Below are 27,101 nucleotides of genomic sequence, written 5' to 3' on the forward strand. Positions count from 1 at the left end.
GGGCTGCTTGAAGTGTTCCTTTTATGTGGCATTATAAAGTCTACAGAGATCAGGTAAAACTATATTAATAGACACTGGTTCATGGGCTGAAATTTCGAAACAGTTATGAAGTAAACTACCGTAAGTTTGGGTGCGTCTCAATCTGCTCCCTAGTTCAGTTATCAGGGCACTGATCAGGGAGTCAGCCCAATGACTTATGTCCTAATCAGTGCCCTGACTAGTGAACTAGGGAGCTGATTGAGACGCAGGGTTTGATAGCCACTCTGAATCATTAGTTTGAACCACCAAATGATTCACAAATGATTCAAATCAGTTATTTGAACGCGCCCGCCACTAGGCGGCTGTGGAGAGTCGTCCTCCGTTTATAGACAACAGTGGAGTTCGCGCAGAAGAACCCGGACGGTGGTTTGGAAACCACAATAAACGCATGTCGTCTTTTTCAATAGCTATAACACCGTTCACAGGATTTCCTTTGTAAATCCGGAGATAAAACCGCGAGACTCTAGCAGTAGTCCTGTGACAGTTAAACGGCTCGGGTTTGTTGTTGGTCATTAGCTAGTTGATCATGAACGTCGCTAAAAGTGGTTATCGTGTTTTCTCGGCCAACTCTACTCCCGCCTGCACGGAACTCTCTAAGAAGATTACCGAGTAAGTATCCCATCGTCACTAACTGCTCGAGATTGAACACAGAGGCTGATCTTGATGTACGAATGCGATGTTGTTGTGATTTTGGCCTGTAGATCAGCAGAACTCTTGACAGATGAACCTGGCCTGTTTCTTCACAGCATCACTTTGATCATGTCACGTATGCTAATTGTAGGATTGAATTGATAACTGATCTATAAAGCATATGCATTGTGCTCTTGAACATAAGTTTACTCCAGGATAACTAGAGCTGTAATAAGTGTACTCACTTTAAGACACTGCGTGGGAAGTAAATGTAATATTTCCCACGTGAAGAGAGCAGGAACAGTGGGCTATTCATCACATAAGCTGTGCATGTGACTGACTGAAAATAGTCTGCATTCATCGCACTACAATCTATTTAATTGCATTGTCATGCAGCTCTGCTTCAAACTTGCTTTGATGATCAGAAACTGTTTGCAAACCTGTCTTGATTTTCTGCTTGTGTCTGCAGGCGTCTTGGAGTTGAGCTGGGGAAATCAGTTGTTTACCAGGAGTCAAATAGAGGTGATCAATAATGCTTTGTTTGTTCAAATGCTCTGTTGCTGACAGGGCGACCCTTGACACCGTGCCAGTATTCTCATGACTAAACTCACTTTTTTATTTCTGTACTTCAATGTTTTTCAAACTTTTTGTAAAGAGCAATCCTCTTTTTTGTTTTTTAATTGTCACGACCCATTAGGCCTACAACCATTCAAACAAGTCAAGCCAGTATGTTTCCATATTTGCTATGTATTTGAATGCTAAACCATTATTTATTATAGCCTTTGCACTTCACTCCCATCCCAATTTTGATGGAAAAAAACATGCTCTTCACATGATCAAAAATGTTCTTGGGAACACCACAGTGGAGAGGTGGCGCTCACAATGAATGGCATAAATCGTAGCCCACGACTGACTATTTAAACTATTGACCTATAAACTAAAACTATTTTATTTTTATATGTTAGGTTGATAATGAACAGGCTGTGATGTCAAGTTTGCCATGCTGTGTGTGTGTGTGTGTGTGTGTGTGTGTGTGTGTGTGTGTGTGTGTGTGTGTGTGTGTGTGTGTGTGTTATGTGCCGGCGCGATTGAACAGTGGAAACATAAAATGCTCCATCATTTTGGTCAAACATATAATGAGAGTAAGGCATCGTTCCAAATTGCAGGGTGTTTACTTACATTGTGCATTTGTAAAGTAAAGAAAACAAGATGTGCTTTCTGTGATCTAGGTTTCATTTTTTTTCTTTCTTTTGTTAATCTGCTAGTTATTTGAATCAAATATATTTAATGTCTTTATTCCTTTTATAAAGGCCTAAAGACTTCTTTATTGATTCTTTACATTTTTTATGTAACTCCATTTTCCGTAGGACATCCTGGCAGGGCAGGCGACTAATTTTTTAAGTCTTGCGACTCACCCGATGTCGTGAACCAGGTGTAAAAAAAAAACAACCCTACTGAATAAGTCATATATTGTGCAAACCGTAAAGTATGAATGATGACTATTTTCATTGTTGGCTGAACTATCCTTTTAAAAATTGGTTTATAATGTCTTTGTTACATGTAATTACTAAAGTAATAACATTAAATCATGCATAATTACAAGCATCTAATACTAATTATATATTACGTACATGTTTTAAATTAATATTACTTGTTACTTAAAGGGTTAGTTCACCCAAAAATGTAATTTCTGTCATTTATTCTTTGCCCTTATGTCGTTCCAGAAACCTGTAAGACCTTCGCTGTTCTTTAGAACACAAATGAAGATATTTCTGATAACATTTGTGAGCTTTCGGACCCCTCCATAGACAGCAATTTAATAAACAGAAAGATCCAGATAGGTAGTAAAGTTATTGTTAAAGGGTTAGTTCACCCAAAAATGAAATGTATGTCATTAATGACCCTAATGTCGTTCCACACCCGTAAGACCTCCGTTCATCTTCAGACACAGTTTAAGATATTTTATATTTAGTCTGACAGCGTATGCAAGTGTATGCACACTATACTGTCCATGTCCAAAAAAGGAATAATCGCTTAAAGTCATTAATGACATAAATGTAATTTTTGGGTGAACTAACCCTTTAAAGTCATCCATGTGACTCCAGTGCTTCAACCTTAATGCTATTAAGTGAATACTTTTTGGACTTTTTTAAACTGACTATTTTAACAATGTTTCTTTCTGAGGCTTCCAGGCCATCAATGCATTTTTGCATATTCAAGCTTCATCAGGATCTGTTTCAAAGTCTGCACCATTTCTAACAACAATAATGCTCAATACATCACACAAAACTCAAAGGATTATCATATCTGTACGCACTCCTCTCAGAAAACGGTTCTGCCTAATTCACAACACATGAAGTTCTTCTTAACCTCGTTCTAATGTTAATGAATCTGGATTGTTCTAAATGAGCGACCGCATGGCCGAGGTTATATTTGTTTGCATAAAACACACCCAAGCCATCTTTAAATAAGGGCTTTCTGTGCAACCGTTCCTTTACAGCCTTCCATTTAATGACGCATCGCAGAGAACATGTTAGCAAGATGTGCCATCTTTAAACACACTTTTTACCCAGGTTACTGACTTCTCCTTAGACAGATGTTTATATCAGTGCTGTTATTCAGAGAAACCTTGCAGATGAGATAGAGATCCACTCGTAGGCAGCCACATGTTGATGTGATTGGGTGGTTGCAAGCTCGTTTGTGATGTCAGAAACGCCTGCAATTTCAAACCACGTTTTTGAGGGCATTCACTGCAGTTTTTTAAGGAGAAAATACTAAGAGTGATTTTGACTTATGAATTTGCACATAGTTTATCTCGAAGCATATTAAAAGCACCACGTAGACAACATTTAAAAACTTGATTTTCACACAGGGGAACTTCTAGGCACAAAACGAGATGTTTGGAATAAAATATCCAAAAACCATTATAAAGTTATACTAGATTTTGTTGACTCTTGTACTTACATTATCCCAAATGTTTCCAATAATGTTTAAATCTAGAGAAATTTTAACCATTGATAGTGTCGATTATCAATGACATCATACCCACGTTACCCTGGATTTCCGGTTTGTTTTATTTTGTAGAAACCATGGAAACACCAAAGTCACTTTAATAAATAACGTCTTTTATTAGACAGGTGTGCAACTATTTGGAGGCATTCATCGCCAGAAAACTAATCCTTGTTATATAGCTCAACAACACAGTTAGTATTATTGTTTAAATCACATTGTGATTTACTGCGACTACACCTTTGTTTTGAGTAAGCGACCTCTAGCTGCCAAAAATGACATTGTGTCTTTAAGTTTGTTTAATTTAGTAAATATGGAAGCATTACAATTAATGAGGAGAATAATTGTTTCTATGATACATGTCATAACTGATTTATTTTATGTATTTTTCTTATTTCTGTTTGAGGTAAAAGACTACATTTTCTTTGAGGTTCACCCAAATCAAACAAAATAATCAATTTACTGTTGCCTTTGTGTTGTGTTTGCTTTTTATCTTACAGAAACGAGAGTTGAGATCAAAGAGTCTGTGAGAGGACAAACAATCTTCATCATCCAAACCATTCCCAGGTAAGAGTGTAGGAATAGGAAATCAACACACTTGATTCAATTCAGAACGTTTACATGAATATGTGCCTTTGCATTTTGCAATCTAAAATCATTTATAATGCATACATGTACACAAGATGCTAGTTTTAATGTGCTTGCAGTTGTAATTGCCAGTTGAAAGTTAGTTCACCCAAAAAATCTTTAACTCGCCCTTTTTCATGGAACTCAAAAGCCATGCTATTTAGTATATATTTGCATGCCATCTTACCTTTGTTGCTGAACTGCATGCAGTCGTGTTGTAGGCCCAAAGGCGCTTAAGAACAAATAGCTAAAATCAATTTTTCTGTCTGTCAGAGATGTCAACACGGCTATTATGGAGCTGCTGATTATGGCCTATGCACTGAAGACCTCCTGTGCCAAGAACATCATCGGCGTTATCCCGTACTTCCCCTACAGTAAACAGTGTAAGATGAGGAAGAGGGGATCTATAGTGTGCAAGCTGCTCGCTTCCATGTTAGCTAAAGCAGGTAATGCCTTAAAACGTCCGTGATGTTTCTACTTCTGTTTTTACACTACCAAAAGTCATCAACAGTTTGAACCCAACACAGTCTTTATTATTATATGTGCATTCCTTCATTGTCTGCTCCAATTGAAAACCATTAATTTTAAAATGATTTGCATTGTTAACTAGGTCTGACTCATATAATCACCATGGATCTGCACCAGAAAGAGATCCAGGGCTTCTTTACATTCCCCGTGGACAACCTGCGGGCTTCTCCGTTCCTGCTGCAGTACATTCAGGAGGAGGTTGGCAGCATTTACAGCCAGAAACTTCAGCTTTTTAATTTCAAAGAAAACAAACATGCTGTAATAATCAATATTATCAATAATATCTTTGTTTCTTTTGTGCATAGGTTCCTGATTATAGAAATGCTATCATTGTAGCCAAGTCCCCATCTGCTGCAAAACGGTAACCGCTCCTGGATTTGTGCTTTATTTGTATGTGTGGGTGAAAGCAGGCCTAGATGGAGTTTGCTTACTTTTTTTTCCATTTGCTGATTTTGAGGGAGTGTGTTTAAACATGGTGAAATGTGTGAAACAGAGCTGAGAACACTGCTTTTAGCCCAAAGCATTATCCAGTTAAATAACATGCAAAGGGCAGATAAAGGGTAGATTTTTGTGGATGACTGCACATTTGCAGAGATTTGTTAGTCCAGATTGCATGTGGGTCTGCTTGTGTACAGTATTTTGGAAACCAAACATTCAGGTTCCTTAAAGTGCCCCATTGTGCTTTTTCTGATATTTCATTTCATGTAGTGTGTAATATTAGTGTCTGTATGTGAATGTTTAAGGTATTCAAAATGTAGAAAAGCAAAGTGCAGATAAATTGAGTTATTGACTCTTAAAAGAACTGCCTGAAACAAGTCTTCAATAATTCCAGTATTGCTTCCAGTAAAAAAAAAAGTATACAGTTCATATCACTGTGTATCAAGTGCTGAGGAAGATATGGACCTGCAATTCAGATGTGGTAATGCACATTTGATTTCCAACATGCACTGTAACCGATCACAACAGACTGGGCCATGTGACAATCAGAGCAGAGTAGACCAATCACAACAGACTAGGCGTTTTCCGGGTTGATCGACAGGGTTTGAGATACGTTTTCTCTTGATTGGTGGATGTGTCAAAAACGCCCAATCAGCAGCAACATGTGTATAAACCACACAGTTTTAAAGAGACTACAAATGTGTCCGCGGCTTCTCGGTATACACAACAACTGAAGATATTAGAAGGCGTCCATCCCTTCACTCGATTGGGACATTCTTTTTTATTCTAGACGACGAGGGCAGTGAATGTAACATCGAGCATATTTTGTAGTATTAAAGGGATAGTTCACCCCCAAAATGAAAATTGTCATCATTTACTCACCCTCAAGTTGTTCCAAACTTGTGTATATTTCTTTGTTCTTCTGAACACAAAAGAAGATAATTGAAAGAATGTTTGTAACCAAACCTATCCAAGCAACCATTGACTACCATCGTGTTTTTTCCCCTTCTATGGTAGTCAATGGTAGCTTAGATCTGCTAACCCTTTAAACACGTATTTATACTGATTTCATCAGGGTCAGATGATTCTTCAGAAATAACACAAAGAATGACCTTCGGAGCTGCTGTAGTGGAAGAGGATGTTCAATGCACCATAGTTTCCGTTTAAAAAACGTTTAGCAACATTTTTATCGGGGCTTACCATTTCAGACACTGTGAGAATAGATCTGATGCTCCAATGAATGAGAAAATTAAAGTGCTTTTTTGACCTTGGATGTAAACCTATTGTAAGGAACCTTTAAAATAGCACAATGGGGGATTTTAATTTAAGGAGTGGATATCATGCTACAATTATAAGGTTCTTCAGTCCACCTAACAGTTTAACAATTCCATTAAAAGGATAGCTTACCCAAAAATGAAAATTGTCATCATTTAGAAGATATTTTGGAGAATGTTTGTAACCAAGCAGCCATTGACTTCCATACTATTTCTTCCCCTGCTGTGGCAGTCAATGGTTGCTCTATCTGCTTGGTTACAAACATCCTTCAAAATATCATCTTTTGTGTTCAGCAGAAGAAATAAACTCATACAGGTTTGGAACAACTTGAGTAAAGGATGACAGCATTTTCCCTTTAACTAGTTCTAACAAAAAAGCATCAGTCTGTTCCCCTCAGCTTCAAAGACACTGTCTCTATGAACTGTCATTGTCATGGAAAAGTTTTCAGAAATGTTATAACTTCTTGAATTATTCAAGAAGTTTATTAAGAATTAAGAATTATTATTGAATCAAAACTTGACACTCATGAACATTTAGATAAGAGGCTCATAAGCATCATCTCTGTACATCTCCCCTCTATTGTCGTTGTCTCTTCAGGGCTCAGTCGTATGCGGAGCGTTTGCGTCTCGGTCTGGCCGTCATGCACGGAGAAGCTCAGTGCTCGGAGTCAGACATGGCAGATGGGCGGCATTCTCCTCCGTGTGTCCGCAACTCCTTTGGACACCCCGGCTTGGAGTTGCCATGTAAGAGCCAATATACTGTAGATCTGCGCTTGAACCCTGTGACTAAGTGTTATTAAAAGTTTTAACCAGGTTATAAACACAAACTAGACCGGCAAAACAGCTGATTGGGCTACTCCAAACTCTCACAAAACCAGTCAAAAACACGTCCTGCTTCTATTTGACCCTATAATTAAAAGAGAGAAAGAAATGGTTCTTGTTCAAAAACAAAATTAATGTTAAAGGTCCTTTGACATGGATTTTTATTATTATTTTATAATGTTTCCTGAGGTGTACTCATATTGTAAGTATGATTTTTTTCATCATAAAATGTCATATTTTAGAAATAAAAGACATTTTTCTATCCTGATTTTAGCCCTTTGGCTTGAATGCTCAGTTTGAAGGGGCGTGTCTGCTGTGAGACTTCAGTGTAAACACCCACTGCTGTGATTGGCTGACATCTTTGCATTTGAAATGCGTATTACATGTGGAACCCCTCTCGAATACTTTTACTACTAAGGTTTTTTTTGGTTGCTATTACAGCTTTCGAGATTAACAAATTGTGAAAGTGTTGATTCTAGGATTATTATGAGATCTTTCCCATCACATGAAAGGCTGCAGGGATGAGCATTGAGTACACAGGCAATGTGTTGATCGCGTGAAGGCAGTGATCTCGTCATTGCACCACTATTTCTCTCACAAATTACTTTCGACCCAACTAACAGCAAACACGAACATCAATATGAATACAGTAAGAGCTTCGTTGTGCAGCATAACAGCGTCATTCATTATAATTCATTGGGCAAGTGTCCAGATGTACTCGCGACATGTGATTGACAGCTCCGAACATTATAAAGTGTGTTTTTTGATCGCTCTCTAGTTTGATTAGTTTCATGCTACTAACTAAGAAACAATGTGAAGTTGATTGTTTAGCGACTGGCTTGATTCACTGATGCAAAACAAAGTATTCAACGATTTAGAAAGTAAGTCTGTGTGATCTTGAATAATAGCTACACATCAGAAATCACTGATCACAGATTATTAATGATAGGCATTAATGAACACTTACAAATACATATCTTAAAAGTCTGTTTGTAAAGCCTGCGCCGACATTGCAGCTAAAATAAACTGTATCCATTTTCTCCAAATTCTCTGGGTGGGCAAGCAGATAAAGGGGGGGTAACCTTTCCCTGTATGACGGCATACGGGAATATTCCAGATTGGCCCACTTTGTCTGTCATTTTCTCAAAGACAGAGCAGGATACCCAGGGTTTGGTTTACACATATTGCCATTTCTAGTCCCCTGGGGGGCCATAGACAGGCAAGGGAACTCATATTAATGTTAAAAAACCTCATAAAGTGAAATTTTCATGTCATGGGACCTTTAATATTTCTAAATTGAGACATAATTTCCCAGCAAAAAATCTAATTCTCATTACTGTAATAAAAAACAAAAACTAAAATGAGTTTTCAGTATTTCAGCTTTCAGTATTAAACCAACAAACAAATGAATGTACACATGAAAATAAGGCCACAGTGCAATTAAACTTGGTGGGGAAACAAATTGGTTCATTTTATTTATGCAATTTAATTTACAAAAACAAACATTCCCTTTTTATTTTAGGGTGAAATGTAACCTGAACATGTTTTTGTGAGATTTATACCGTGATCCTGTTAAGAGGTCGATTGCAGCATTCAGCTTGCAGAGCAGCTGATTCTGGAGATTTTTAAAGTAGTTCAAGATAGGTCAGGACGTTTTCAACCCTCCCTCGTTTATTTAGATCTGTCTCTTAATGTTTACAGAGGCTTTGTCTCAAAACCTAGTCAGTAAGCGAGCTACCTAGATGGTGCTCTGTTCTGTTCCAAAGCCTAGCGAGCCACCAAACTAAAAAAAACACATTTTATCCAATATTTGTAACTTGATTAGGGATGTCCTCAAGTTGATGAAATGAATGTTTGTCATGAAACAGAAGTTGCGATAGTCTTTTCTTCCCTGTTGTGTTGTATATCTTAGTGAAATGGCTTTTGGAACAAGAACAAATGTTGGGGGGGCTAAATATTCCAAAATTGGAGACTCTTTTTAACTCTTAAAATTTTAGGTGGAACCTACTAGCGGTTCAGTTGGTTAGAGGGGGTCGGCTAATTGCTTGGTGACTTTTGTTCCAATTAGGAGTGTAACGAAACGCTTATCATGATTCGATACAAATCGCGATACTGTGTGTATATATGAAACTCCTGTGCAGTCCTCACACTTTCAATGCAGACATTGGATCTCTTAAAGCTGCATGCATCTGGTTCTCGCAATGCCTCTCCCACTATTAATGCACTATACATATAAGAACAAACCGTCAAAAATGCTTTGAATAATCATACTACTTGTTAATTCATTGTTGGCTATCTAGTGCTTACAAAAGTTAAAGGGATACTTTACCTCTTTTTCATATTAAACTGCTATTCCCTTAACTAAGCCGAGTTGATACATCCCTCTCTCGTCTCAGTGCGTGCACTTAATCGCTCTGACGCGCGGTGACGATCTGATAGCATTTAGCTTAGCCCACTAAGCCCAGTTCATTCACTATGGTACCAAACAGAGATCAAGTTAGAAGCGACCAAACACCTCCACGTTTTCCCTATTTAAATACAGTTTCACATATAGTTGAACGATCAAGTATGATGACATAAAACGTGGCACTAACTAACCGAACGACAAGTGTGAGCGCACCCATACACTGGTTCAAATAGGCTCCTGTACTGAATAGGTTTGATTTATGTTGCAGTGTTTGGGACATGGCTTTTAATGGTGAGCCTTTTGTTTTTGTATTCAGGCTCGCTCTATTTAGGTTTATCGGCCAGTATATCGGTTATCGGCTTTCAAATATAAAGAATTATCCGTTTTCATATTGGTGCATCCCCATCAAGAATCGCATTTTTATAACACAATATATCGATTAACGATATATCGTTACACCCCTAATTCCAAAAATAAACAGTGCCCAAAACTGTATGGTCCTGAGATATTAAAACAAACCTTGAAAAATAGATCTCTTTGAAGCATGTGCACATATAAACCAACAATGAAAGCAGTGCAAAAACTCATAGAATATGGTTGACTGTGTTAATTAGTAGATTTACCAATAAATGATTTTTAGACAAGTCAGTCATCGTCAAGGTTTTGAGAGACAGCCATTATTTTCCATGTGCTGTTTGTTTTAGATTTTATGATACTTGTGTCTTACCTCGAGCACACAGTCACTTAATTAAGAAGTTCATCAACACACTGATATTCAGCATATTCGCGTATGAGCAGGTCTTGTGGTATGCGTTTTGGCCTTTGTATACTCACGTTGCCTGAGAGGAGTTCACACCAAGTAGCTCTGTGTACATTTATGGTTTTTGTATGGACTTTAACAATCCTCAAAATACCCTCTCATGCCTTTGGTCTCAATTTCTAGGCACTTAATTCGACTTGAAATGTAAAAAAGTATATTTGAAAGCTTTTAAAAAAATGTTTTCGGGTTTAATAAGGATTGTTGAAGTCATAGTTTCTTGTCTGTATGTTCTATCATTTGTGTGTGGATTTTTGTTTAACGTGATGTTTATTTATTGGTAATAGGCAAACAACAAGCTCCGTTCCCAGGCATAGAGCTCCCAAGTATGATGGTTAACTCTATTTGCTACCGATCACAGCAGTGAACACGCTGAAATGGTTCCTATTGCATGCGTGCAGTGGCTGAGGTCTCTTAGTGTCTGTGATCCCAGCACTCTGAAGTACTTACTCTATTCACCTTAAGGTCTTTATAATTTCAGCCAAAATATTGTCAACTGTTACTCAACCTTGTGTTGTTCCAAACCTTTAAGATTTCCTTTCATCACCAGAACGCAATTTAAAACGCAAGCCGTCAAACTGTTGTTTGGTCTGGAAACTCACCATAGACAGGGCTCAATCCGAGGGGCGGAGAAACGGTTGTCTTTCAAACTCCCTCTGCACGCGATAGGATAGCGCTACACCAACCAGAGCAACGAAGGTGAAGCAGAGCTTGTTGATTGATTAAACATTCACCGTATCTGGTCGGCAAAACTCTGAACACATCTTCCCTTTTTAAGAATGACTTCAGTGCCGTTCTTTGTTCTTTTCTCAGAGAAAAGCTTAACTCCAAGTCTTCCAGAGTCGTGGTCAAAGCTGATTCAAAAGACCGCTGTTCGCCAGTTTCTGTGTTTACTAGAAGCACGCAAACGCAACTCGGCCGTCGTCATTATGGCCCCGCCCACCGACTCTATACACGATGTGATTGGCCCGTCCAGATTGTGAGAAATACAGTTCAGAAGGGTATTGAGAGTTCCTAGAAGACACTTGCGGGCAGATTAAATTTGCTGCCGCTAGAGTGCGTCTAGATTTCTAGGCTAACTTTAAACGTGCTGCATAAAATGAGAATGAACCTCATTGGTTCTTGCTGAAGCTCAAACGTGCTGCGTAACACGAGAATGAACCTCATTGGTTCTTGCTGAAGCTCAAACGTGCTGTGTAACACGAGAACGAACCTCATTGGTTCTTGCTGAAGCTCAAATGTGCTACGTAACACGAGAACGAACCTCATTGTTTGAATTAATTTAAAATATCTTCATTTTTGGAATAATCCACTTATGGGTTTGTAACAACATGAGGGTGATTCATTGGTGACAATTATTTTTGGGTGAACTTACCCTTTATGTTTTCACCATTATTATATGCACGAGCAGTTAAAATTACTATATTATTGTAATATTAGAAGTAGTAAGCTATTATGAAGAGTAGGGTTGGGCGGTATTTTTAAAATATCAATACAAGTAATTGCAAACTATGCATCACAATTTATTTATTTTAAATATAAATTTAATTATAAAAGTTTATATTTGAATAAACATATTCTACTGTCTATTTTTGCATAATCTAGTTAATTAACTATTACAAATGAGGTATTCTTGAAGCTGCACAAATACATCCACAATACATACTGCTATACCGCCCAGCCTTAAAATATATATCTATATTTTTAATTAAAACAATTTTTTTATACCAAATATTGGTAAAATGGATGTTTACGCTTCAGGGTGCTTCACTCAAACAGAACTCAGAAACCTCAAATTAAGTGCTTTTTTCAATTTCCATGTAATTACCATCGTTTGTTCCATAGAAATGGAACAATTGAATGTCTGTCCGAGAGATATGCCTTTATTTATGATCCAGGCTCATCTTGCCAATCAACACACCATGCCTGCTTATGAAAACCCCTAGACTGGAGTTTTTAAATGGTAGTTTTTTAGCTGCTTGTAACCAAGGCCCTTGCATCGTCTTGGAAACACATGACCTTGATTAATAGAGGAAGGTGTTTGCTTAAAATTCCTATGAATGGTTAGAGTTTTTGATACAGGGCCAATTTAAAAGCAAGCCAGCATATGTGAAGTCAACATATGCTTTGTGTTCTCAAAACCGTTTAATGGCACCATTGATTCATATTACTTGTGCAATGGAAAACTTGTAAATCTACTACCAGACCTCAAAATTGCCGTTGTCTATCTGCACTTGTTGGGGTCGTTCACACAGGACTTCATCTTGGATTCCATCGCCATCATTTAAAAACAAAATATTATAGTTAGTCTGCTGTGTCCATCCATGTTGAACATGATTTCACCAAGTATAACATACTCCTGATTTTGAGATTTGAGGGACAAGTTTACAGTTTGTCAAGATTAGGCTTACCACCAGAGTTATTTGCTTGTACATCAGAGTTATTCACCATCATTTCCTCTTTATGATTTTAGTTATGGGTAGGGTTAGGTTAAGTGGTAGGGATAGGGTTAAGACTTGATTGTTGGACCGGAATGTTCCAGGATCAACAAAATGTGTTGATCCAGGAACATTTCTGTCTTAGGCAAAATTACAGTGACCATGGATCCATATCAGCAATTTGTATATTTAGTGTCTAGCCCTGTGGATACCATATTTTCGTGGTGATGCACCTTAACAGTTTGGATTTCGTTAACAAAAACGTATACAGCTCTGGAAAAAATTAAGAGACAACTTAAAGGTGCACTATGTAGTATTTTTGCATTAAAATATCCATAATAACCATAATAACCACTAGGCCACCGTTATATATTTTGTACTTACAATATCCCAGATGTTTCCAACTATTTGTAAATTGTGAGAAAATTGCTATTTTAACTAAGGACCAGGGACGTTTCAGCATAGCGTTTGAGGGAGTCACCTGTCATTTGCGTCATATCTGCGCTACCCACGGTTTTTATTCTGCAGAATAAGCGCTTTTCTCTTAGCAGTGTGAACATGTCACAACATCATTTTAAACACACTTAAATGTATCTAATATGATAAGCAGAGCTGCATTACCTTCGCTTTAACCCATGGACTACAAAAACTCCCTTTAATCTGAAAACAGTTTAAAACCCTGGACTTTTCAACACTGGCTACGAACTGTCATGCTTGTGGTTGCCAAATGTTAGGAATTTAAATCCACCAACTGGCACCCATGTTTAATGGGATAGTTCACCCAAAAATGAAAATTAATTTTATAAGTTGCTCCAAACCTGCCTTTCTCCTGCGGAACACAAAATATATTTTAAAGAATGTCGTAAACCAAACAGACCCCATTGATTTCCATACTATTTTTTCCCCCTTACTATAGAAGACAATGCTTATCAATTTAACTATCATGCAGCATGAAGGAAAAGTGAAGTTTTCATTGACTAAAGCTAGACTAAAATGGCCAGATATTTAGATGACTAAAACATGACTAAAAAACTTGACAAGGTTGATTTAGATATAATATCTAAAAAGCACATCAGACTAAGACTAAATAAAATAAACTAGCTGACAGAATTAACACTACACCGTTACAGCTGTTTCTAAAATACTGAAAGCACAATTAAAGATTTCATTTAGCCAAAAAAACGAAAATAAAGTAAATTTAACATTGCATAGTTCTTCTGCAATGTCACCTCTCTATTTCAGCTAAAGAGATTTTACATGTTGATTTACACAATGACATGTTTTCTTGTTTATCTACATTGTGTGCCGAAAATAGAAATGTGTCAAATGTGTCACTGGAGAAACGTCAATTAAATGTCACTGCTTTAGTCCTGTTTTCAGCCCTCCAAATATATATATATATATATATATATATATATATATATATATATATATATTATATATATATTATATATATATATATATATATATATATATATATATATATATATATATATATATATATATATATATATATATATATATAATTACAGTAACAAATAAAAATAGTCCAAGGCACGTTAGATTCAAGTAATTGAAAAAGCTTTAATTCACTGGCCAGTTAAATGCAAACTTTTAAAAATGCATGGCTAAAACCCACAGGTTTGGCACCAAATGCCTTCTTCAGTTTGTAAACTAGAAACGCGTCAACACCTTTAGAAAAGGGCTTTCACCCAGAGCAGCCAAATTGGACACGCCTGCTCTAAGAAGTAGCACACAAATATAATAAACATCAGAAGAAAAGAAAAAAAAAAAAACACTAGGTAAAGTCTTCAAGAACACCACTAGATGGTGTCAAAGTAGGAAAAATATGAATGGGTTGTTGACATGACATTGCCTTTTTCACTGTCTCATAAGATCATAATTAGTATTGTTAAAATGCAGGAAATGCAGCTCCGTGGCTTAAATGGACCTGTTGATTTGTCTTTAGATTTTTTTAAATTGAGTCAAATCTTAAGCAAGCATGGTTCAATAAATGAAAGAAAAGCATTCAAATGTTAATAAATGCCTCAGAAATATATGGATCTCAAAAACGATTGTCATTTACTAAAATAGACACTTGTAAAATATGCCTAAGTGCGTAGGAACTTGATACGTTTTGTCGTCTTCCGGTGTGACACCATTTCCTGATTTTAAATCAGACAATTCCACTGAAGGTTAATTAGTTAAAGGACCCCATTCAAGCTCATGTTACTGTGAATAGCATGGCATGTGCACATTGTAAGATTCAGAATTGCTCCAAAATGTAACTTTTTTTGTAACCACTATAAACGTGTTCATTTCTGTTGTCCTTTGGTGCGACACCCCTACATTTTTTTTTCTTCCTGTCACACGATAGGACATATTTCAATAAAAATATTTAAAAAATAGTGAAAGAATTGCCAAAGTTAGTGACCCCTTGTATTTTCTCAAACATCAGACTTCACACTACATAACAATATGTATTTTTTTAAAGTTGTGTTTTACACACACACACACACACACACACACACACACACACACACACACACACACACACACACACACACACACACACACACACACACACACAATTACTGCTTATTTGTCAACTTTCCAAATAAAGTTTCCAGATTCGATGCATCACTATTTTCAAGATAGTGTTATGTAAAGTACAGTTCACACTGATTAAAACTGGAGTTCTACTGGAGTCTATTTGCTGCTGGTTTCTAGTAGATTACTTGACTTGAAAATCACTGCTCATAGATAATCTCTGCCATGTGACTGATTAGCTGATGACACTGCAAGAATGCACAGTCTTAAACTTCAGACAAGGAAAACATCTACCATGACATACACTACCAGTCAAAGTTTAGACACGCTTTCCCATTGTCTTTGATGGGAAAGTGTCCAAACTTTAACATTTCGACTTGTAGTGTTTATTAGTGCAAAAAAATATAAAAATGGCCACTTTTCACATTTCCGGTGTTCTCAGAAGCAAAGTCGTTATAGTCAGGCAAAATCCTATAGTGGTAAATGGAAACTGACAGGTATAACTTTTGCTTTTCTGTAGCAAAAGAAAACAAAACGCATGATGGCGTTTCTGTGATGTTCCAAAAAAATAAAGTTACCAAAAGACCAAGAAAAGCCAGTTAGTGATTTTATTGCCGTCTGTGTTTCATCATCAGTGAAGAAAGATTGGTTCATCTGTGCCTCCATTGCGCCCCATCAGCTGTAGCTCTTTTTAAGTCAAGATCTCGTCCTCTGTGAACGACGTCTTTCAAGTGTGCCTTTTATAGCACATCGGCTATTTGCAATAGTAGTCTATAAGGTCTGTAAACCTTGTTAATCTGACGGTATAAATAACGAAAAGCTTTGTGGGTCTTGCTGTTGATGAAAGGCATGTGTTGAAGGCATGCATAACTCCTTTAACCCTATGTATTCTTAAATCGACCCGCCAGTCTTCCTCTCGTGTTTACTTGGGTCGGTGTGTTTTGGCTGTGTTCCAGTGTCTTTCCTCTGGATGAATGACATTAGCCCTTCTTGACCTCTCCTAAATTACAGCAATGTCCTGGAGTCTGTCATGCTGACTCGAGGACTGACTGATTGATTCGATGTGTAGTTTCCTGCACTGACTTAGTGTACACCTCTAGACATTTGCCTCTATGATTGGGTACATTGGGGACCAAGAGATCATTTTTGATTTCTGCATGGCATGTGCCGCGATGACTTTTTCATTGCTATTTGGATTGAATTCAATTGTAGGTGGGGTAAAATGGGAAGCGTTCTCCAACAAATGTTATGCTGTGCTATGCTATTGGGTCACTCTTTAAATTTTAGTTTTGCCATTTGATAATATGGGTTGGTTGGGCCATTACATAAATTTCTAGGCCAATTCATACACTTCTTACCCCATCTTACCCAATCTACTTTGATGATGGAATGTGATTGGTTGGATTCTTGGTGTGAAAGCGATTTCCTGAAATCACGTGTAACACTATTTGGTATTTTTCTTTATAGTAATGATGGCCAAGGAGAAACCACCCATCACTGTCGTCGGAGATGTTGGAGGTCGCATCGCCATCATTGTCGTAAGAAATGCAGATTTTTGGACTAGTTGGCGGTATGACAGTAATTTTTTTTGAATGAGAGGTTGAGCAATGCATGTGGTTTCCATCATGTAGGATGACATTATAGATGATGTGGAGGACTTTGTTGCGGCAGCTGAGATTCTGAAAGAGAGAGGAGCTTATAAGATCTACATCATGGCCACCCACGGGCTCTTGTCTGCGGACGCCCCGCGCCTCATCGAGGAGTCCGCTATAGACGAGGTGAGATTTCCAGCCAATTTTGTGAGATGTGGGTAGCTCATTCTGGTTCTCCAAAAAATAGCACATTAAAACTAAGCTAAGCTATTCACTATTATATTCATATTTACCATGACTCGTTTCAGTGCTCAAGTAATGGGTATATTTTAAAATGCTCTAACCAACCCTTACCATTTAGGATTGGAGGAACCTTAAAGGGATAGTTCACCCAAAATGTAAAAATCTGGCATCAATTCCTCACCCTTGTGTTGTTTAAAACTCGTAAGACCTTCGTTTATCTTTCGAACACAAATTGATATTTTTGATGAAATCCAAGAGCTCTCTTACCCCTTCATAGACAGTAATTTCATCAGAAATATCTTAATTTGTGTTCCGAAGAGAAATGAAGGTCTTTATTTTAGGGTGAACTAACCTATTAAGAAACTACCATTAAAAGATGTAATTGACCACTGCTTTGAATACTGAGGGAGATGTCTGTGGTGGTCCCTCAGTGTCTTTGGAAAATATGGCCCTGATACTTTGTGTGAATTGGGAAAATAAGATGACTTTTTTTTTCTTCAAAAAAAAAGTTCAGCGATAACTCTTTCAAATGGAATAAAAAAAAAAAAGTTCACAAGTGGCACTATTTCCTGAGAATGGGCTAGATGTCCATCAGCAGTTACTTGCCTTCATGTACATAGATGCTAAAGACGTTCATCATCATTATTGATTATAACAGATATTAAAAATGATGTTGCGTGACTAAATGTTTGGGATATCTTTCAGGTGGTGGTGACCAACACTGTCCCTCATGAGGTGCAAAAGCTGCAGTGTCCTAAGATCAAGACTGTGGATGTCAGTATGATCCTGGCCGAGGCTATCCGACGCATTCACAACGGGGAATCCATGGCCTACCTGTTCCGAAATATCACAGTAGACGACTAGCCAACACACACATTTGGGTTAGAGACAAAGGTGAGGTGTAGAGTTTAGGGAAGTATTTCCCCTCTTGCGCAGTTGAGAGGTGTGCCAATGCAGCTCCCCATTCCCAGCAGAACTAAACGCTATACAATCACCTTCATTTCTCAAATTAAATCTTTTTGTTCTGAAAAACAATCTAAACAAACTCCCAGTGCCAAATGACATGAATTCTAAAATAAATGAATAATTACTCTGACCTGTAAATTTACTCACAAAGCCTATTTTATTTTTTTCTAAACAAGATATGAAGTTATATTCCAGTGCAAAGAACATCAAATTATGCAAGTGCTCACTTACCTGTACATCTGTTTTTAAGTGATATTCTGCAATAAAAGCGTTAGGTTTAGATCTACTTTCCTGAAAGAAAAATGGTGGTTTTTGGTTTATTTTGGTTTAATTTCACCTAATGAAGTTGCTTCAAAATAAAAGAGAAAGTTCATCCAAAAAATGAAAACTCTTTCATGTTTGCACATTTAATGTTTTTGTAAACCCATATGACTTTCTTTGTCTGTGGAACACACAAGACCAAAAAATAAAGAGTATCTATTTGCCAATATTATTTTAATGAGAGCGTCCAGGATCAAAATCTTCTTCAAAAAATAAATATTCAAAAAGTAAAATATTCTTGGTGTTCCAAAGAAAAATGAATGAGTGAAATTCATACAGGTTTTGATTAATGTGATGGTGAGTAAATGTTGCATTTCTTTTTTGGGTGAATGTTTTTCTTTTACACTTGATATCTGTAGTGCACATTAAGGCCCAGTTATACTTCTTTATCTGCGATCTGCTCCGTCCCGTGCACCGTCGTGCACAGAACCTTCAAAGGACAAATTTGCAGTAAAATTGCTCTTATATATATTCTACCAGATGTTAGAGGTCAGTGCTGAGTCGTCACTTACAGGACATTTGCCCGGAAGGATAGAAGAAAAGTAGCGGCTCCGGCATTACATGCAGAGAGTGTATGAACAGAAAAAAATTGGGCTGTGCGCTAACAGAAAAATTGGGCTAAGTGCGGACCAGAAAAATTGGGTTGTGCGGAAACAGAAAAAATTGGGCAGAGCGAGGACCACAAAAATTGGGTTTGCTCGCGGACAGTACGTGGACAAAATAATCGGGGTGAGCGCTGACCCCTCCTGATGACAGAAATTACTTCACGTGGACAGTGCACGGACCATTGACGACGCGGATGTTGGAAGTATACTTTGGGTTTAAGGAACCAAAATATATTCCCCCGATTTCACAGACGAGTCTTAAACTAGTCCCAGATTAAAATGCATGCTTGAGCTGTTTTACTTGAAAGCAACTTCATTTTTGTCTGCCAGTACATTTATAACCACATTTATAAAAAGTACTCAAATGTCTAATTAAACTAAAGCCTAATCCTGGCTTAATCTAAGCCCTCTCTGTGAAACCAGAGGATGTTTTTGCTTCATAGGACAAAACAGTAACACTTCACAATAAAGTCTTTCATGTTTAACTTTAGTTAATGCATTAGTTAACATGAACTAACTATGAAAAATATATTTTTACAGCATGTATAAACCATTGCTAATGTTAGTTTAAAAATAGTTGTGCATTGTTGGTTCATGTTTGTTCACAGTGCATCAACTAATGTTATCAGATCCAACTGGTAATTATTATCAATGACCTCTGTAGGAAGCCAGTACTGTGAATACTTCTCCATATACTCCTACACAGCATAACCGAGGGAGTGAAAATGGCATGTAAAACTCGTCTCTGTCTAGTCCACGGTTTCAGTGAATTACATTTGTGTGCTTGTGTCAAGATATGGTGTAGAACAGGGGTCCCCAGACTTGGTCCTGGAGGGCTGCTGTCCTGCAGAGTTTAGCTCCAACCCCAATCAAACACCTGAAACAGCTAATCAATGTCTTACTAGGTCCTATAAAGGCATTGATTAGCTGTTTCAGGTGTGTTTGATTGGGGTTGGAGCTAAACTCTGCAGGACAGCAGCCCTCCAGGACCGAGTTTGGGGACCCCTGGTGTAGAAGACAAGACTGTTGCTGCGTCCCAATTCGCCTACTTATACTACGTCCTAAAAGTATGTACTCTTTTTGTGGAGAAAAAGTATATACTTTTGAGTGTGTAGCAGAAAAGTATGCAAGTTTCGGGACATACTACTTCGCCACTACTGTCGCTTAGTTACATGCATCCCGTCACCGTTTATCTGCTCTGTCAATCATCGTCAGATTCGTCACAGTTCAAATCCTTCACATTCAGTTTAATCTCCTACCGTATCGGAGAGAAATGTAGCCGCTCGTTGATCTGCCATTTGTGGATCTTTAATGCAGAGACTCTCCTCATGTGTTTGGCCATTAACTTTTAAATGCATCATTATATTTAAACTTCAAACGTGTCATTACAAAAGTTCACAATGCTGCTGCAGGTGAAATATAATGCGGACAACACTGAATAAATATATTTTTGTCATGTTAAATATTGATAGTTGGTCACTCAAACCCCTTTATCTAAACTTCTCTACTTAACCGTCGAACTCGCACATCCGTCATGTTTGTAGTTTATTAACGCTTTTTATCCGCGTTTGTAGTTCTAATCGAATCCTCGTCCAACTCGCAATGGGTTGTGGGCAATATCAGCCGTTAGAGTGCACATCGATCCATACTACGAATTCGGACCGGAAATAGTAAACCATCCGGGAATCTTTGGAGTACTCTTTTCAACATACTACGATTTGGGACATACTAATTCTATTTTCGAATACTATTTAGGATGGATAGTATGCGAATTGGGACGCAGGGTGCGTGTTATCTCGAAGGCATTTGAAACCCTATTAGCAAAACTAGGCCAATTATATACTGCAGGTATTTTGAGCTTCAACTAAATGCAGTATACTGTGAACGCTTGGCTAGTTAGCTTGTACATTCACTCAAACAGATAACAGCATTTAGCTTTTACTTCCTGATTGAATCTTAGATGATCGGGGTTACTGACGGACGGAGAACACATGCACCAGCACTGCCCCGCACGTCCCCATACTTCCTCTGTGTGCGCCTGTCTCTGCCATTGAGCTGTCGGTCGGGGTTTGTTTGAAGCACAGCATCACTTCTTTCTTTTAACCTTGTCTTCCACCTCTCTGTGTTCCTCAATTGTGTCAACTAGCGGTTTCCCAGTGCCTCACTCTGTGAGAGTGACAGTGGTTGCTATGGCAACCTTATTCAAAGCTGTTCTAGCGATTATTTTTGCTGTTGTGCAAATATGGTCCAACCTTACAGAGAACATACATTTTTTTTGCTACAATGTACTGTATCTGCTGTTGCTTTGCAATCTTATTTTTGTAAATAAACACAGATTTGCTTCATGCCGCCCTGTTGAATCTTTATTGAACTAAAACATAGGAAACATAAAAGCATAGGAAAGCACACAAAAGTTTATTTAGGTGCAATTAGATTCTGTACATGGGGACATGATGTATAAACATGTCCATCAAGCTCCTGTCGGGATGTGATATCAGTGGTCTTCAGTATTAGAGGACGAGTTTGTGAAGGACCCTTTACTTGCTCTAAACTCCTCAGGTTTTTCACACGACACTGAGGAGCTTAGACCAAGTCAAGGGACCCTAACAGAAGTAACCCATGAAAACATTTCGGGGGCACATTTCGCCTCGAAATCAAAAGAAAAAGTTACAAATGTTAAAAATAATAGCCTATTTTGAGGACAAATACACAATTAAGAGAACATAGTTGTTAACCGTAATTCATCCGTACTTTTTTACTGTTGATTTCCTTTTGGCAATCATTTGCAATATTTATAAAATATTATACAGAATTGTATCTGCATAAATAAAAAAACGGTATACGTAAACATTAAACTACAATATATAAATGTATAACATATTTTTTTATTTTGCCCTGTGCTTAATGGAAAACATCTTAACGGTCTTAACCTACATTTTCATGAGACGTGAACAATTCTGTCATTGGCATGTATACATGTATATCAGGCATAACATTATGACGGGTGAAGTGCGTAACACTGATTATCTCTTCATCACGGCACCTGTTAGGGGATATATTAGGCAGCAAGTGAATATTGTCCTCAAAGTTGATGTTAGAAGCAGGAAAAATGGGCAAGTGTAAGGATTTGAGCGAGTTTGACAAGAGCCAATTTGTGATGGCTAGACGACTGGATCAGAGCATCTCCAACACTGCAGCTCTTGTGGGGTGTTCCCGTCTGCAGTGGTCAGTGTCTATCAAAAGTGCTCCAAGGAAAGATCAGTGGATGAACCGGCGGTGACAGGGTCATGGGTGGCTAAGGCTCAATGATGCACATGGGGAGCGAAGGCTGGCCCGTGTGGTCTGATAAAACAGACAAGCTACTGGAGCTTAAATGTGTCAGAATACACAGTGCAAGTTTGCAAGCGTAAGTGGCAACAGTGGACACCATCAGACAGGAACACAGAGCAATGGAAGAAGCTGGCCTGGTCTGATCATGTTTTCTTTCAGTGGTCATAATGTTATGCCTGTATATATATATATAGTTTTTACTTAAATGCCTACTGACATTTTACCAAAAAGTCTTTTCTTAATAGTTTCACAGGAGAAAGTCACAACATGAGTGACTAAATAATGAAACTAATTTTTTTTTGGTGAACTATCCCTTTAAAATGTTTTACCCACACAAAGTGAATACATAATAGTGAACTTTTTAAAACGGTACAAAAAATGTACACAGCATTCTCAAGGATCTTTACATCTCAAAAAAATTATTATAGTTGTATAAACATGTATCAAACATACAAAAAAACCAAACATACCTCCAATTGTTGGGCAGGTTTAACCCGTTGTCTGTGAAACAGATCTGGTGAGTGAGCGGCACTTCTCTCAGTGTGGATGGCTGATGATCAGACAGCTGTGCGTTTAAACTCGAATCAAAGAGGAACTAGACATGCAGCGTTTAGAGGTCACTTCCCACTTTTGGCCTCAGGAAACAATACACCTTGTACCTAATGTTCATATGAAAGGGGAAATACTCACAGTTCGTGTGTATAAGGGCAACTGTGTTTTAGTGCATAGACATTTTGGGAAACCTTACTTAGAAAAGTCGTTCCAACCCTGCATGACTGACCGACTTCTATGGAAATGGAATGCAAAAAGAGATGATCTGCTTGTTTCCATATAAGCAAAATTCTTGATTTTCAAAATGGACATAAAACCCCACAATATACTTCATGTGACGTGTGTTATATAAGTCTATTGGCGTATGAGGAACATACCAAAATAAAATCATTTCAACATTTTTACTTACTTCATTGACATGTCTGTGTGTGTGTCTGTATCCAACATAAAATTGCATGTAATAAATGTTTTCAGTATGTATACAGTGTGTGTGTGTGTGTGTGTGTGTGTGTGTGTATGTATGTATGTATGTATGTATGTATGTATGTATGTATGTATGTATGTATATATATATATATATATATATATATGAATGTGTGGACAGTGTACACGCATATGTATACACACACACACACACACACACACACACACACACACACACACACACACACACACACAGGGTACAGAAAGTAGACACCCCTATAATTATTTTAGCAAATGGCTGCAATATAACAAAAAGTGAAACATTTAAGGTAATTTTTTCTCATTAATGTACACCCAGCACCCCATGTTGACAGAAAAACAATTGTTGACATTTTTGCAGATTTATTAAAAAAACCTGAAATATCACATGTTCCTTAGTATTCAGACCCTTTGGTGTAATACTCATGTATTTAACTCAGGTGCTGTCCATTTCTTCTGATCATCTTTTAGATGGTTCTACACGTTCATTTGAGTCCTGCTGTGTTTGATTATACTGAATGGACTTGATTAGGAAAGCCACACACCCATCTATATAATACCTACTTACCTACAGACACACAAACCTGAAAAAAACTAAAACATATTCCAGTGTGTGAGTTCTACAAGGCCCCCTTATGTAAATCTAGACTTCATGACAATTAAGTTTTTAATACTTCTCAGTGTCACTCTGGATAACCGTTTATTTTATGGCTTATATTAAAGGAAATACTTAATGTGGTAACCCACTTTATTTTCTGTAGCACTTCATTGTTATACAGAAGTGGGTCACTGTAAAAGTTTATGATGTGCTGCAGATGCAACATGTAAAAACAGGCTCTAGACTTTCATTCAATAGGTCATTCATTGAATGTTTTAGGAACTACCTTACATCCTGTTGGGTGTCTAAGCTACAATAGGCCTTTGTTTTACGCCGCACACATTTCCTCGTTGCTTTTATTGTTCACTGCATTCATATCATATTATACCCAAAGCGGGTGAAGTGAGAAGCTTAAAGTCAGTCGATGCACCACAAGGTGGCAATATTTAGCAATTCCTGTAGGACGTGCACGGCATACTCACAAACATGGAATTTGTGCTGTAGTATCCACTATTTTATGGTTGGTTTTATAGGGTTTATGGTTGCCTTCTGGATTTTAGGACTGATTGAAATACAGTTTGCATGAAAAATGTGATAATGCTAGCAGACTGGAACCAGTTTTGGGTACACTTGGCTGAATTAATTTCTCATTATATTAAAACTCATCTAATAACTTCTACTTAGATACTTTAAATTAGTTTGAGGACAAATATACAATACATTAATACATATGATGCATATGCAAACTCCAAAAGTATTTTATTGGTACATTATTTTTTAAAGCACTGTACAGGATACTTGTTTCCCAGTACAAATATTTAGGCATAAAATTATGACCACTGACAGATGAAGTGAATAGAAGGAGCAGTGGTGAACCGGCGGCAGGGTCATGGGCGGCCAAGGCTCATTGATGCACGTGGGAAGCGAAGGCTGACCCGTGTGGTCCGATCAAACAGACGAGCTACTATAGCTCAAATTGCTCAAAAAGTTAATGCTGGTTTTGATAGAAAGATGTCAGAATAAATAAATAAAAATACACACAAAATAAATACATAAATATATACACTTAAAGACATTAAGACAAGATTGTACTTCGACACATTTCCAATTTTCAACATAACTGCTGACAGAAAGCCTTTGAGGTGCAATTAGTTATTTATTTTTCTTTTACAAGTTAGAAATAGAAAAACAAAACAAAGACATCAGTGCATCATATGAGTTTTTGACAGAGTAAAAGTGCATGTGCACAGCGCCAAGCACATATTCTGATGGTGTATGCAACTGAACACGGTGACTTGAATACTTGGTGCAATGATTTGTAAACCAATGAATGTGTTACAGTCAAATTATGTTTACAAAAAACATTTATGACATTGCAATATTGCAATGCTGTACAAATAAAGTCTGAATATTTTAACATATATGGTTTGAATGTTGACGTAGCTTACACAGATCACACAACTGAACTTCAGGAACTCAATATCACTCAAAACATTCAACAGATTCTTTGCACATTGTCTTTTGATCATTCTCCCCTTTGTCTGTGATCTTTATCCTTTTTCTTTTCATCACTTTGGTGGATGTTGATTTTGGAGCAGGATTATGGGAAGTTTTGCTATGTAACAAAAGCATCTTTAGGTGCCTTCAAAAAGCCTTCCACATCACCGCTTCGCTTCAACATCGGCGCTGAGAAGCAACGCAACCCCTTTCCGTTCTCAATTGTCTTTTTCTTTGTGGCTCTAGGAGACGGAACAGCTGTTGGTCTTGTTCATGGGTGGCCGTAGACCCGTGTCCTTGGGAAAGGTCTCTCTGCGACGACGCAAAGCCGGGCTGAGGCGGCTCGGGAGGTTGGCTTGCTGGAGCAGCTCCTTGAACACCTCCATCACGTTTTCGTTTTCTTTGGCCGAGGCCTCCAGGAAGCAGTTGTTCCAGTCCATCTCCACCTTCGCCAGCACGTCGTCCGCAGACACCCTTCGTTCATGCAGTCGGTCTTTCTTGTTGCCCACCACTACGATGGGCGTGAACTTGTCCTCCTTGACCTCCAGGATTTCCTCGCGGAGGCTCTTGACGGCTTCTAGCGACTCGGGGTCATCCACGGAGTAGACAAGGGCGAAGGCATCTCCGTTTTGGATGGAGAGCTTCCTCATGGCTGGGAAGGAGTAGCTTCCGCTCGTGTCCATGATGTTAATGGTCACTTTGACTCCAGCCACCTCGTACTCCTTGCTGTGGAGCTCCTCTACTGTGCGCCGGTGTTTGGGCTCAAAGCTGTCTTGTAGGAAGCGCTTAATCAGGGCTGTCTTTCCGACACCTGCGGCTCCCATGAACACCAATCGCACCTCTGTCTTTTCCTTGACTTCCAGAGACATGATTCCCAGTACACAAGCTCTCTATGTAAGTCTGAGAGTTCGGATTTGCCCGTTTCCCCTGCAGCTCCCTGTGAAGACTTCAAACTCGTGGATCTTTTGATTGTGGCAGTCTCAGAGCGTGTGAGATGTCAAATGGTTTCAGCTGCATCTGTGTTTTGCGTGTTCTCGTGCCCTATTTATGGCCTCTCGATCGCAGGGATTCCAAGCCCTCTGCAGAGCTCACCCAATCAGCATGTGGAAGCATCTCCTGTTGTTAAACCTCTGGCCAATGACAAGACTCCATGCAGATGAGATACAAGCTCTTGCTGTTGAAGGAGAGGTGATGTAGTGGAGAGCTGTCAGATGTGTGCGCCTTGGATACAGCGGTTGTCAGGTTTGAAATGTGTGAATTTAATTTGCCTAGAGCGTCTTGGCAGTTTATACATTTGCATGCACACTGTGTAGCCTAGTATGTGTATCACCATGCAGTAGGAGAATCATATTTGGT

General features: G+C 38.1%; 2 protein-coding genes across 3 annotated transcripts; one reads left to right on the plus strand and one right to left on the minus strand.

Moving 5' to 3' along the window:
- The first annotated feature begins 361 nt into the window (after positions 1-361).
- prpsap1 (phosphoribosyl pyrophosphate synthetase-associated protein 1) lies at positions 362-21,651 on the plus strand. 2 transcript variants are annotated; one of them, XM_067457233.1, is made up of 12 exons: positions 362-648; positions 1,139-1,191; positions 4,179-4,245; positions 4,579-4,751; positions 4,916-5,031; positions 5,139-5,194; positions 7,144-7,289; positions 10,879-10,917; positions 17,047-17,117; positions 17,211-17,357; positions 18,120-18,308; positions 21,267-21,651. In XM_067457233.1, the coding sequence occupies exons 1-11, from the start codon at positions 566-568 to the stop codon at positions 18,276-18,278; spliced, it is 1,110 nt and encodes a 369-aa protein (XP_067313334.1). In that variant the 5' UTR covers positions 362-565; the 3' UTR covers positions 18,279-18,308; positions 21,267-21,651. The 2 variants fall into 2 exon arrangements, with proteins under 2 accessions (XP_067313334.1, XP_067313345.1); XM_067457244.1 differs by lacking the exon at positions 10,879-10,917.
- A 4,132-nt stretch (positions 21,652-25,783) lies between these two features.
- Positions 25,784-26,776, minus strand: rasd4 (rasd family member 4). The gene has a single exon (XM_067428791.1). It carries the CDS (start codon positions 26,612-26,614, stop codon positions 25,988-25,990), a length of 627 nt encoding a protein of 208 aa, XP_067284892.1. The 5' UTR covers positions 26,615-26,776; the 3' UTR covers positions 25,784-25,987.
- Between the last annotated feature and the right edge of the window lie 325 nt (positions 26,777-27,101).

The sequence above is a fragment of the Pseudorasbora parva genome, chromosome 2 (genome assembly GCF_024679245.1).
Source record: "Pseudorasbora parva isolate DD20220531a chromosome 2, ASM2467924v1, whole genome shotgun sequence".
NCBI lineage: Eukaryota > Metazoa > Chordata > Actinopteri > Cypriniformes > Gobionidae > Pseudorasbora > Pseudorasbora parva.

Coding starts and splice junctions, on each gene's coding strand:
- rasd4 (XM_067428791.1), bottom strand. CDS start 26,614: ATGTCTCTGGAAGTCAAGGAAAAGACAGAGGTGCGATTGGTGTTCATG.
- prpsap1 (XM_067457233.1), top strand. CDS start 566: ATGAACGTCGCTAAAAGTGGTTATCGTGTTTTCTCGGCCAACTCTACT. Junction 5,195..7,143: donor TCCCCATCTGCTGCAAAACG/GTAACCGCTCCT, acceptor TTGTCTCTTCAG/GGCTCAGTCGTATGCGGAGC. Junction 17,118..17,210: donor GTCGCATCGCCATCATTGTC/GTAAGAAATGCA, acceptor TCCATCATGTAG/GATGACATTATAGATGATGT.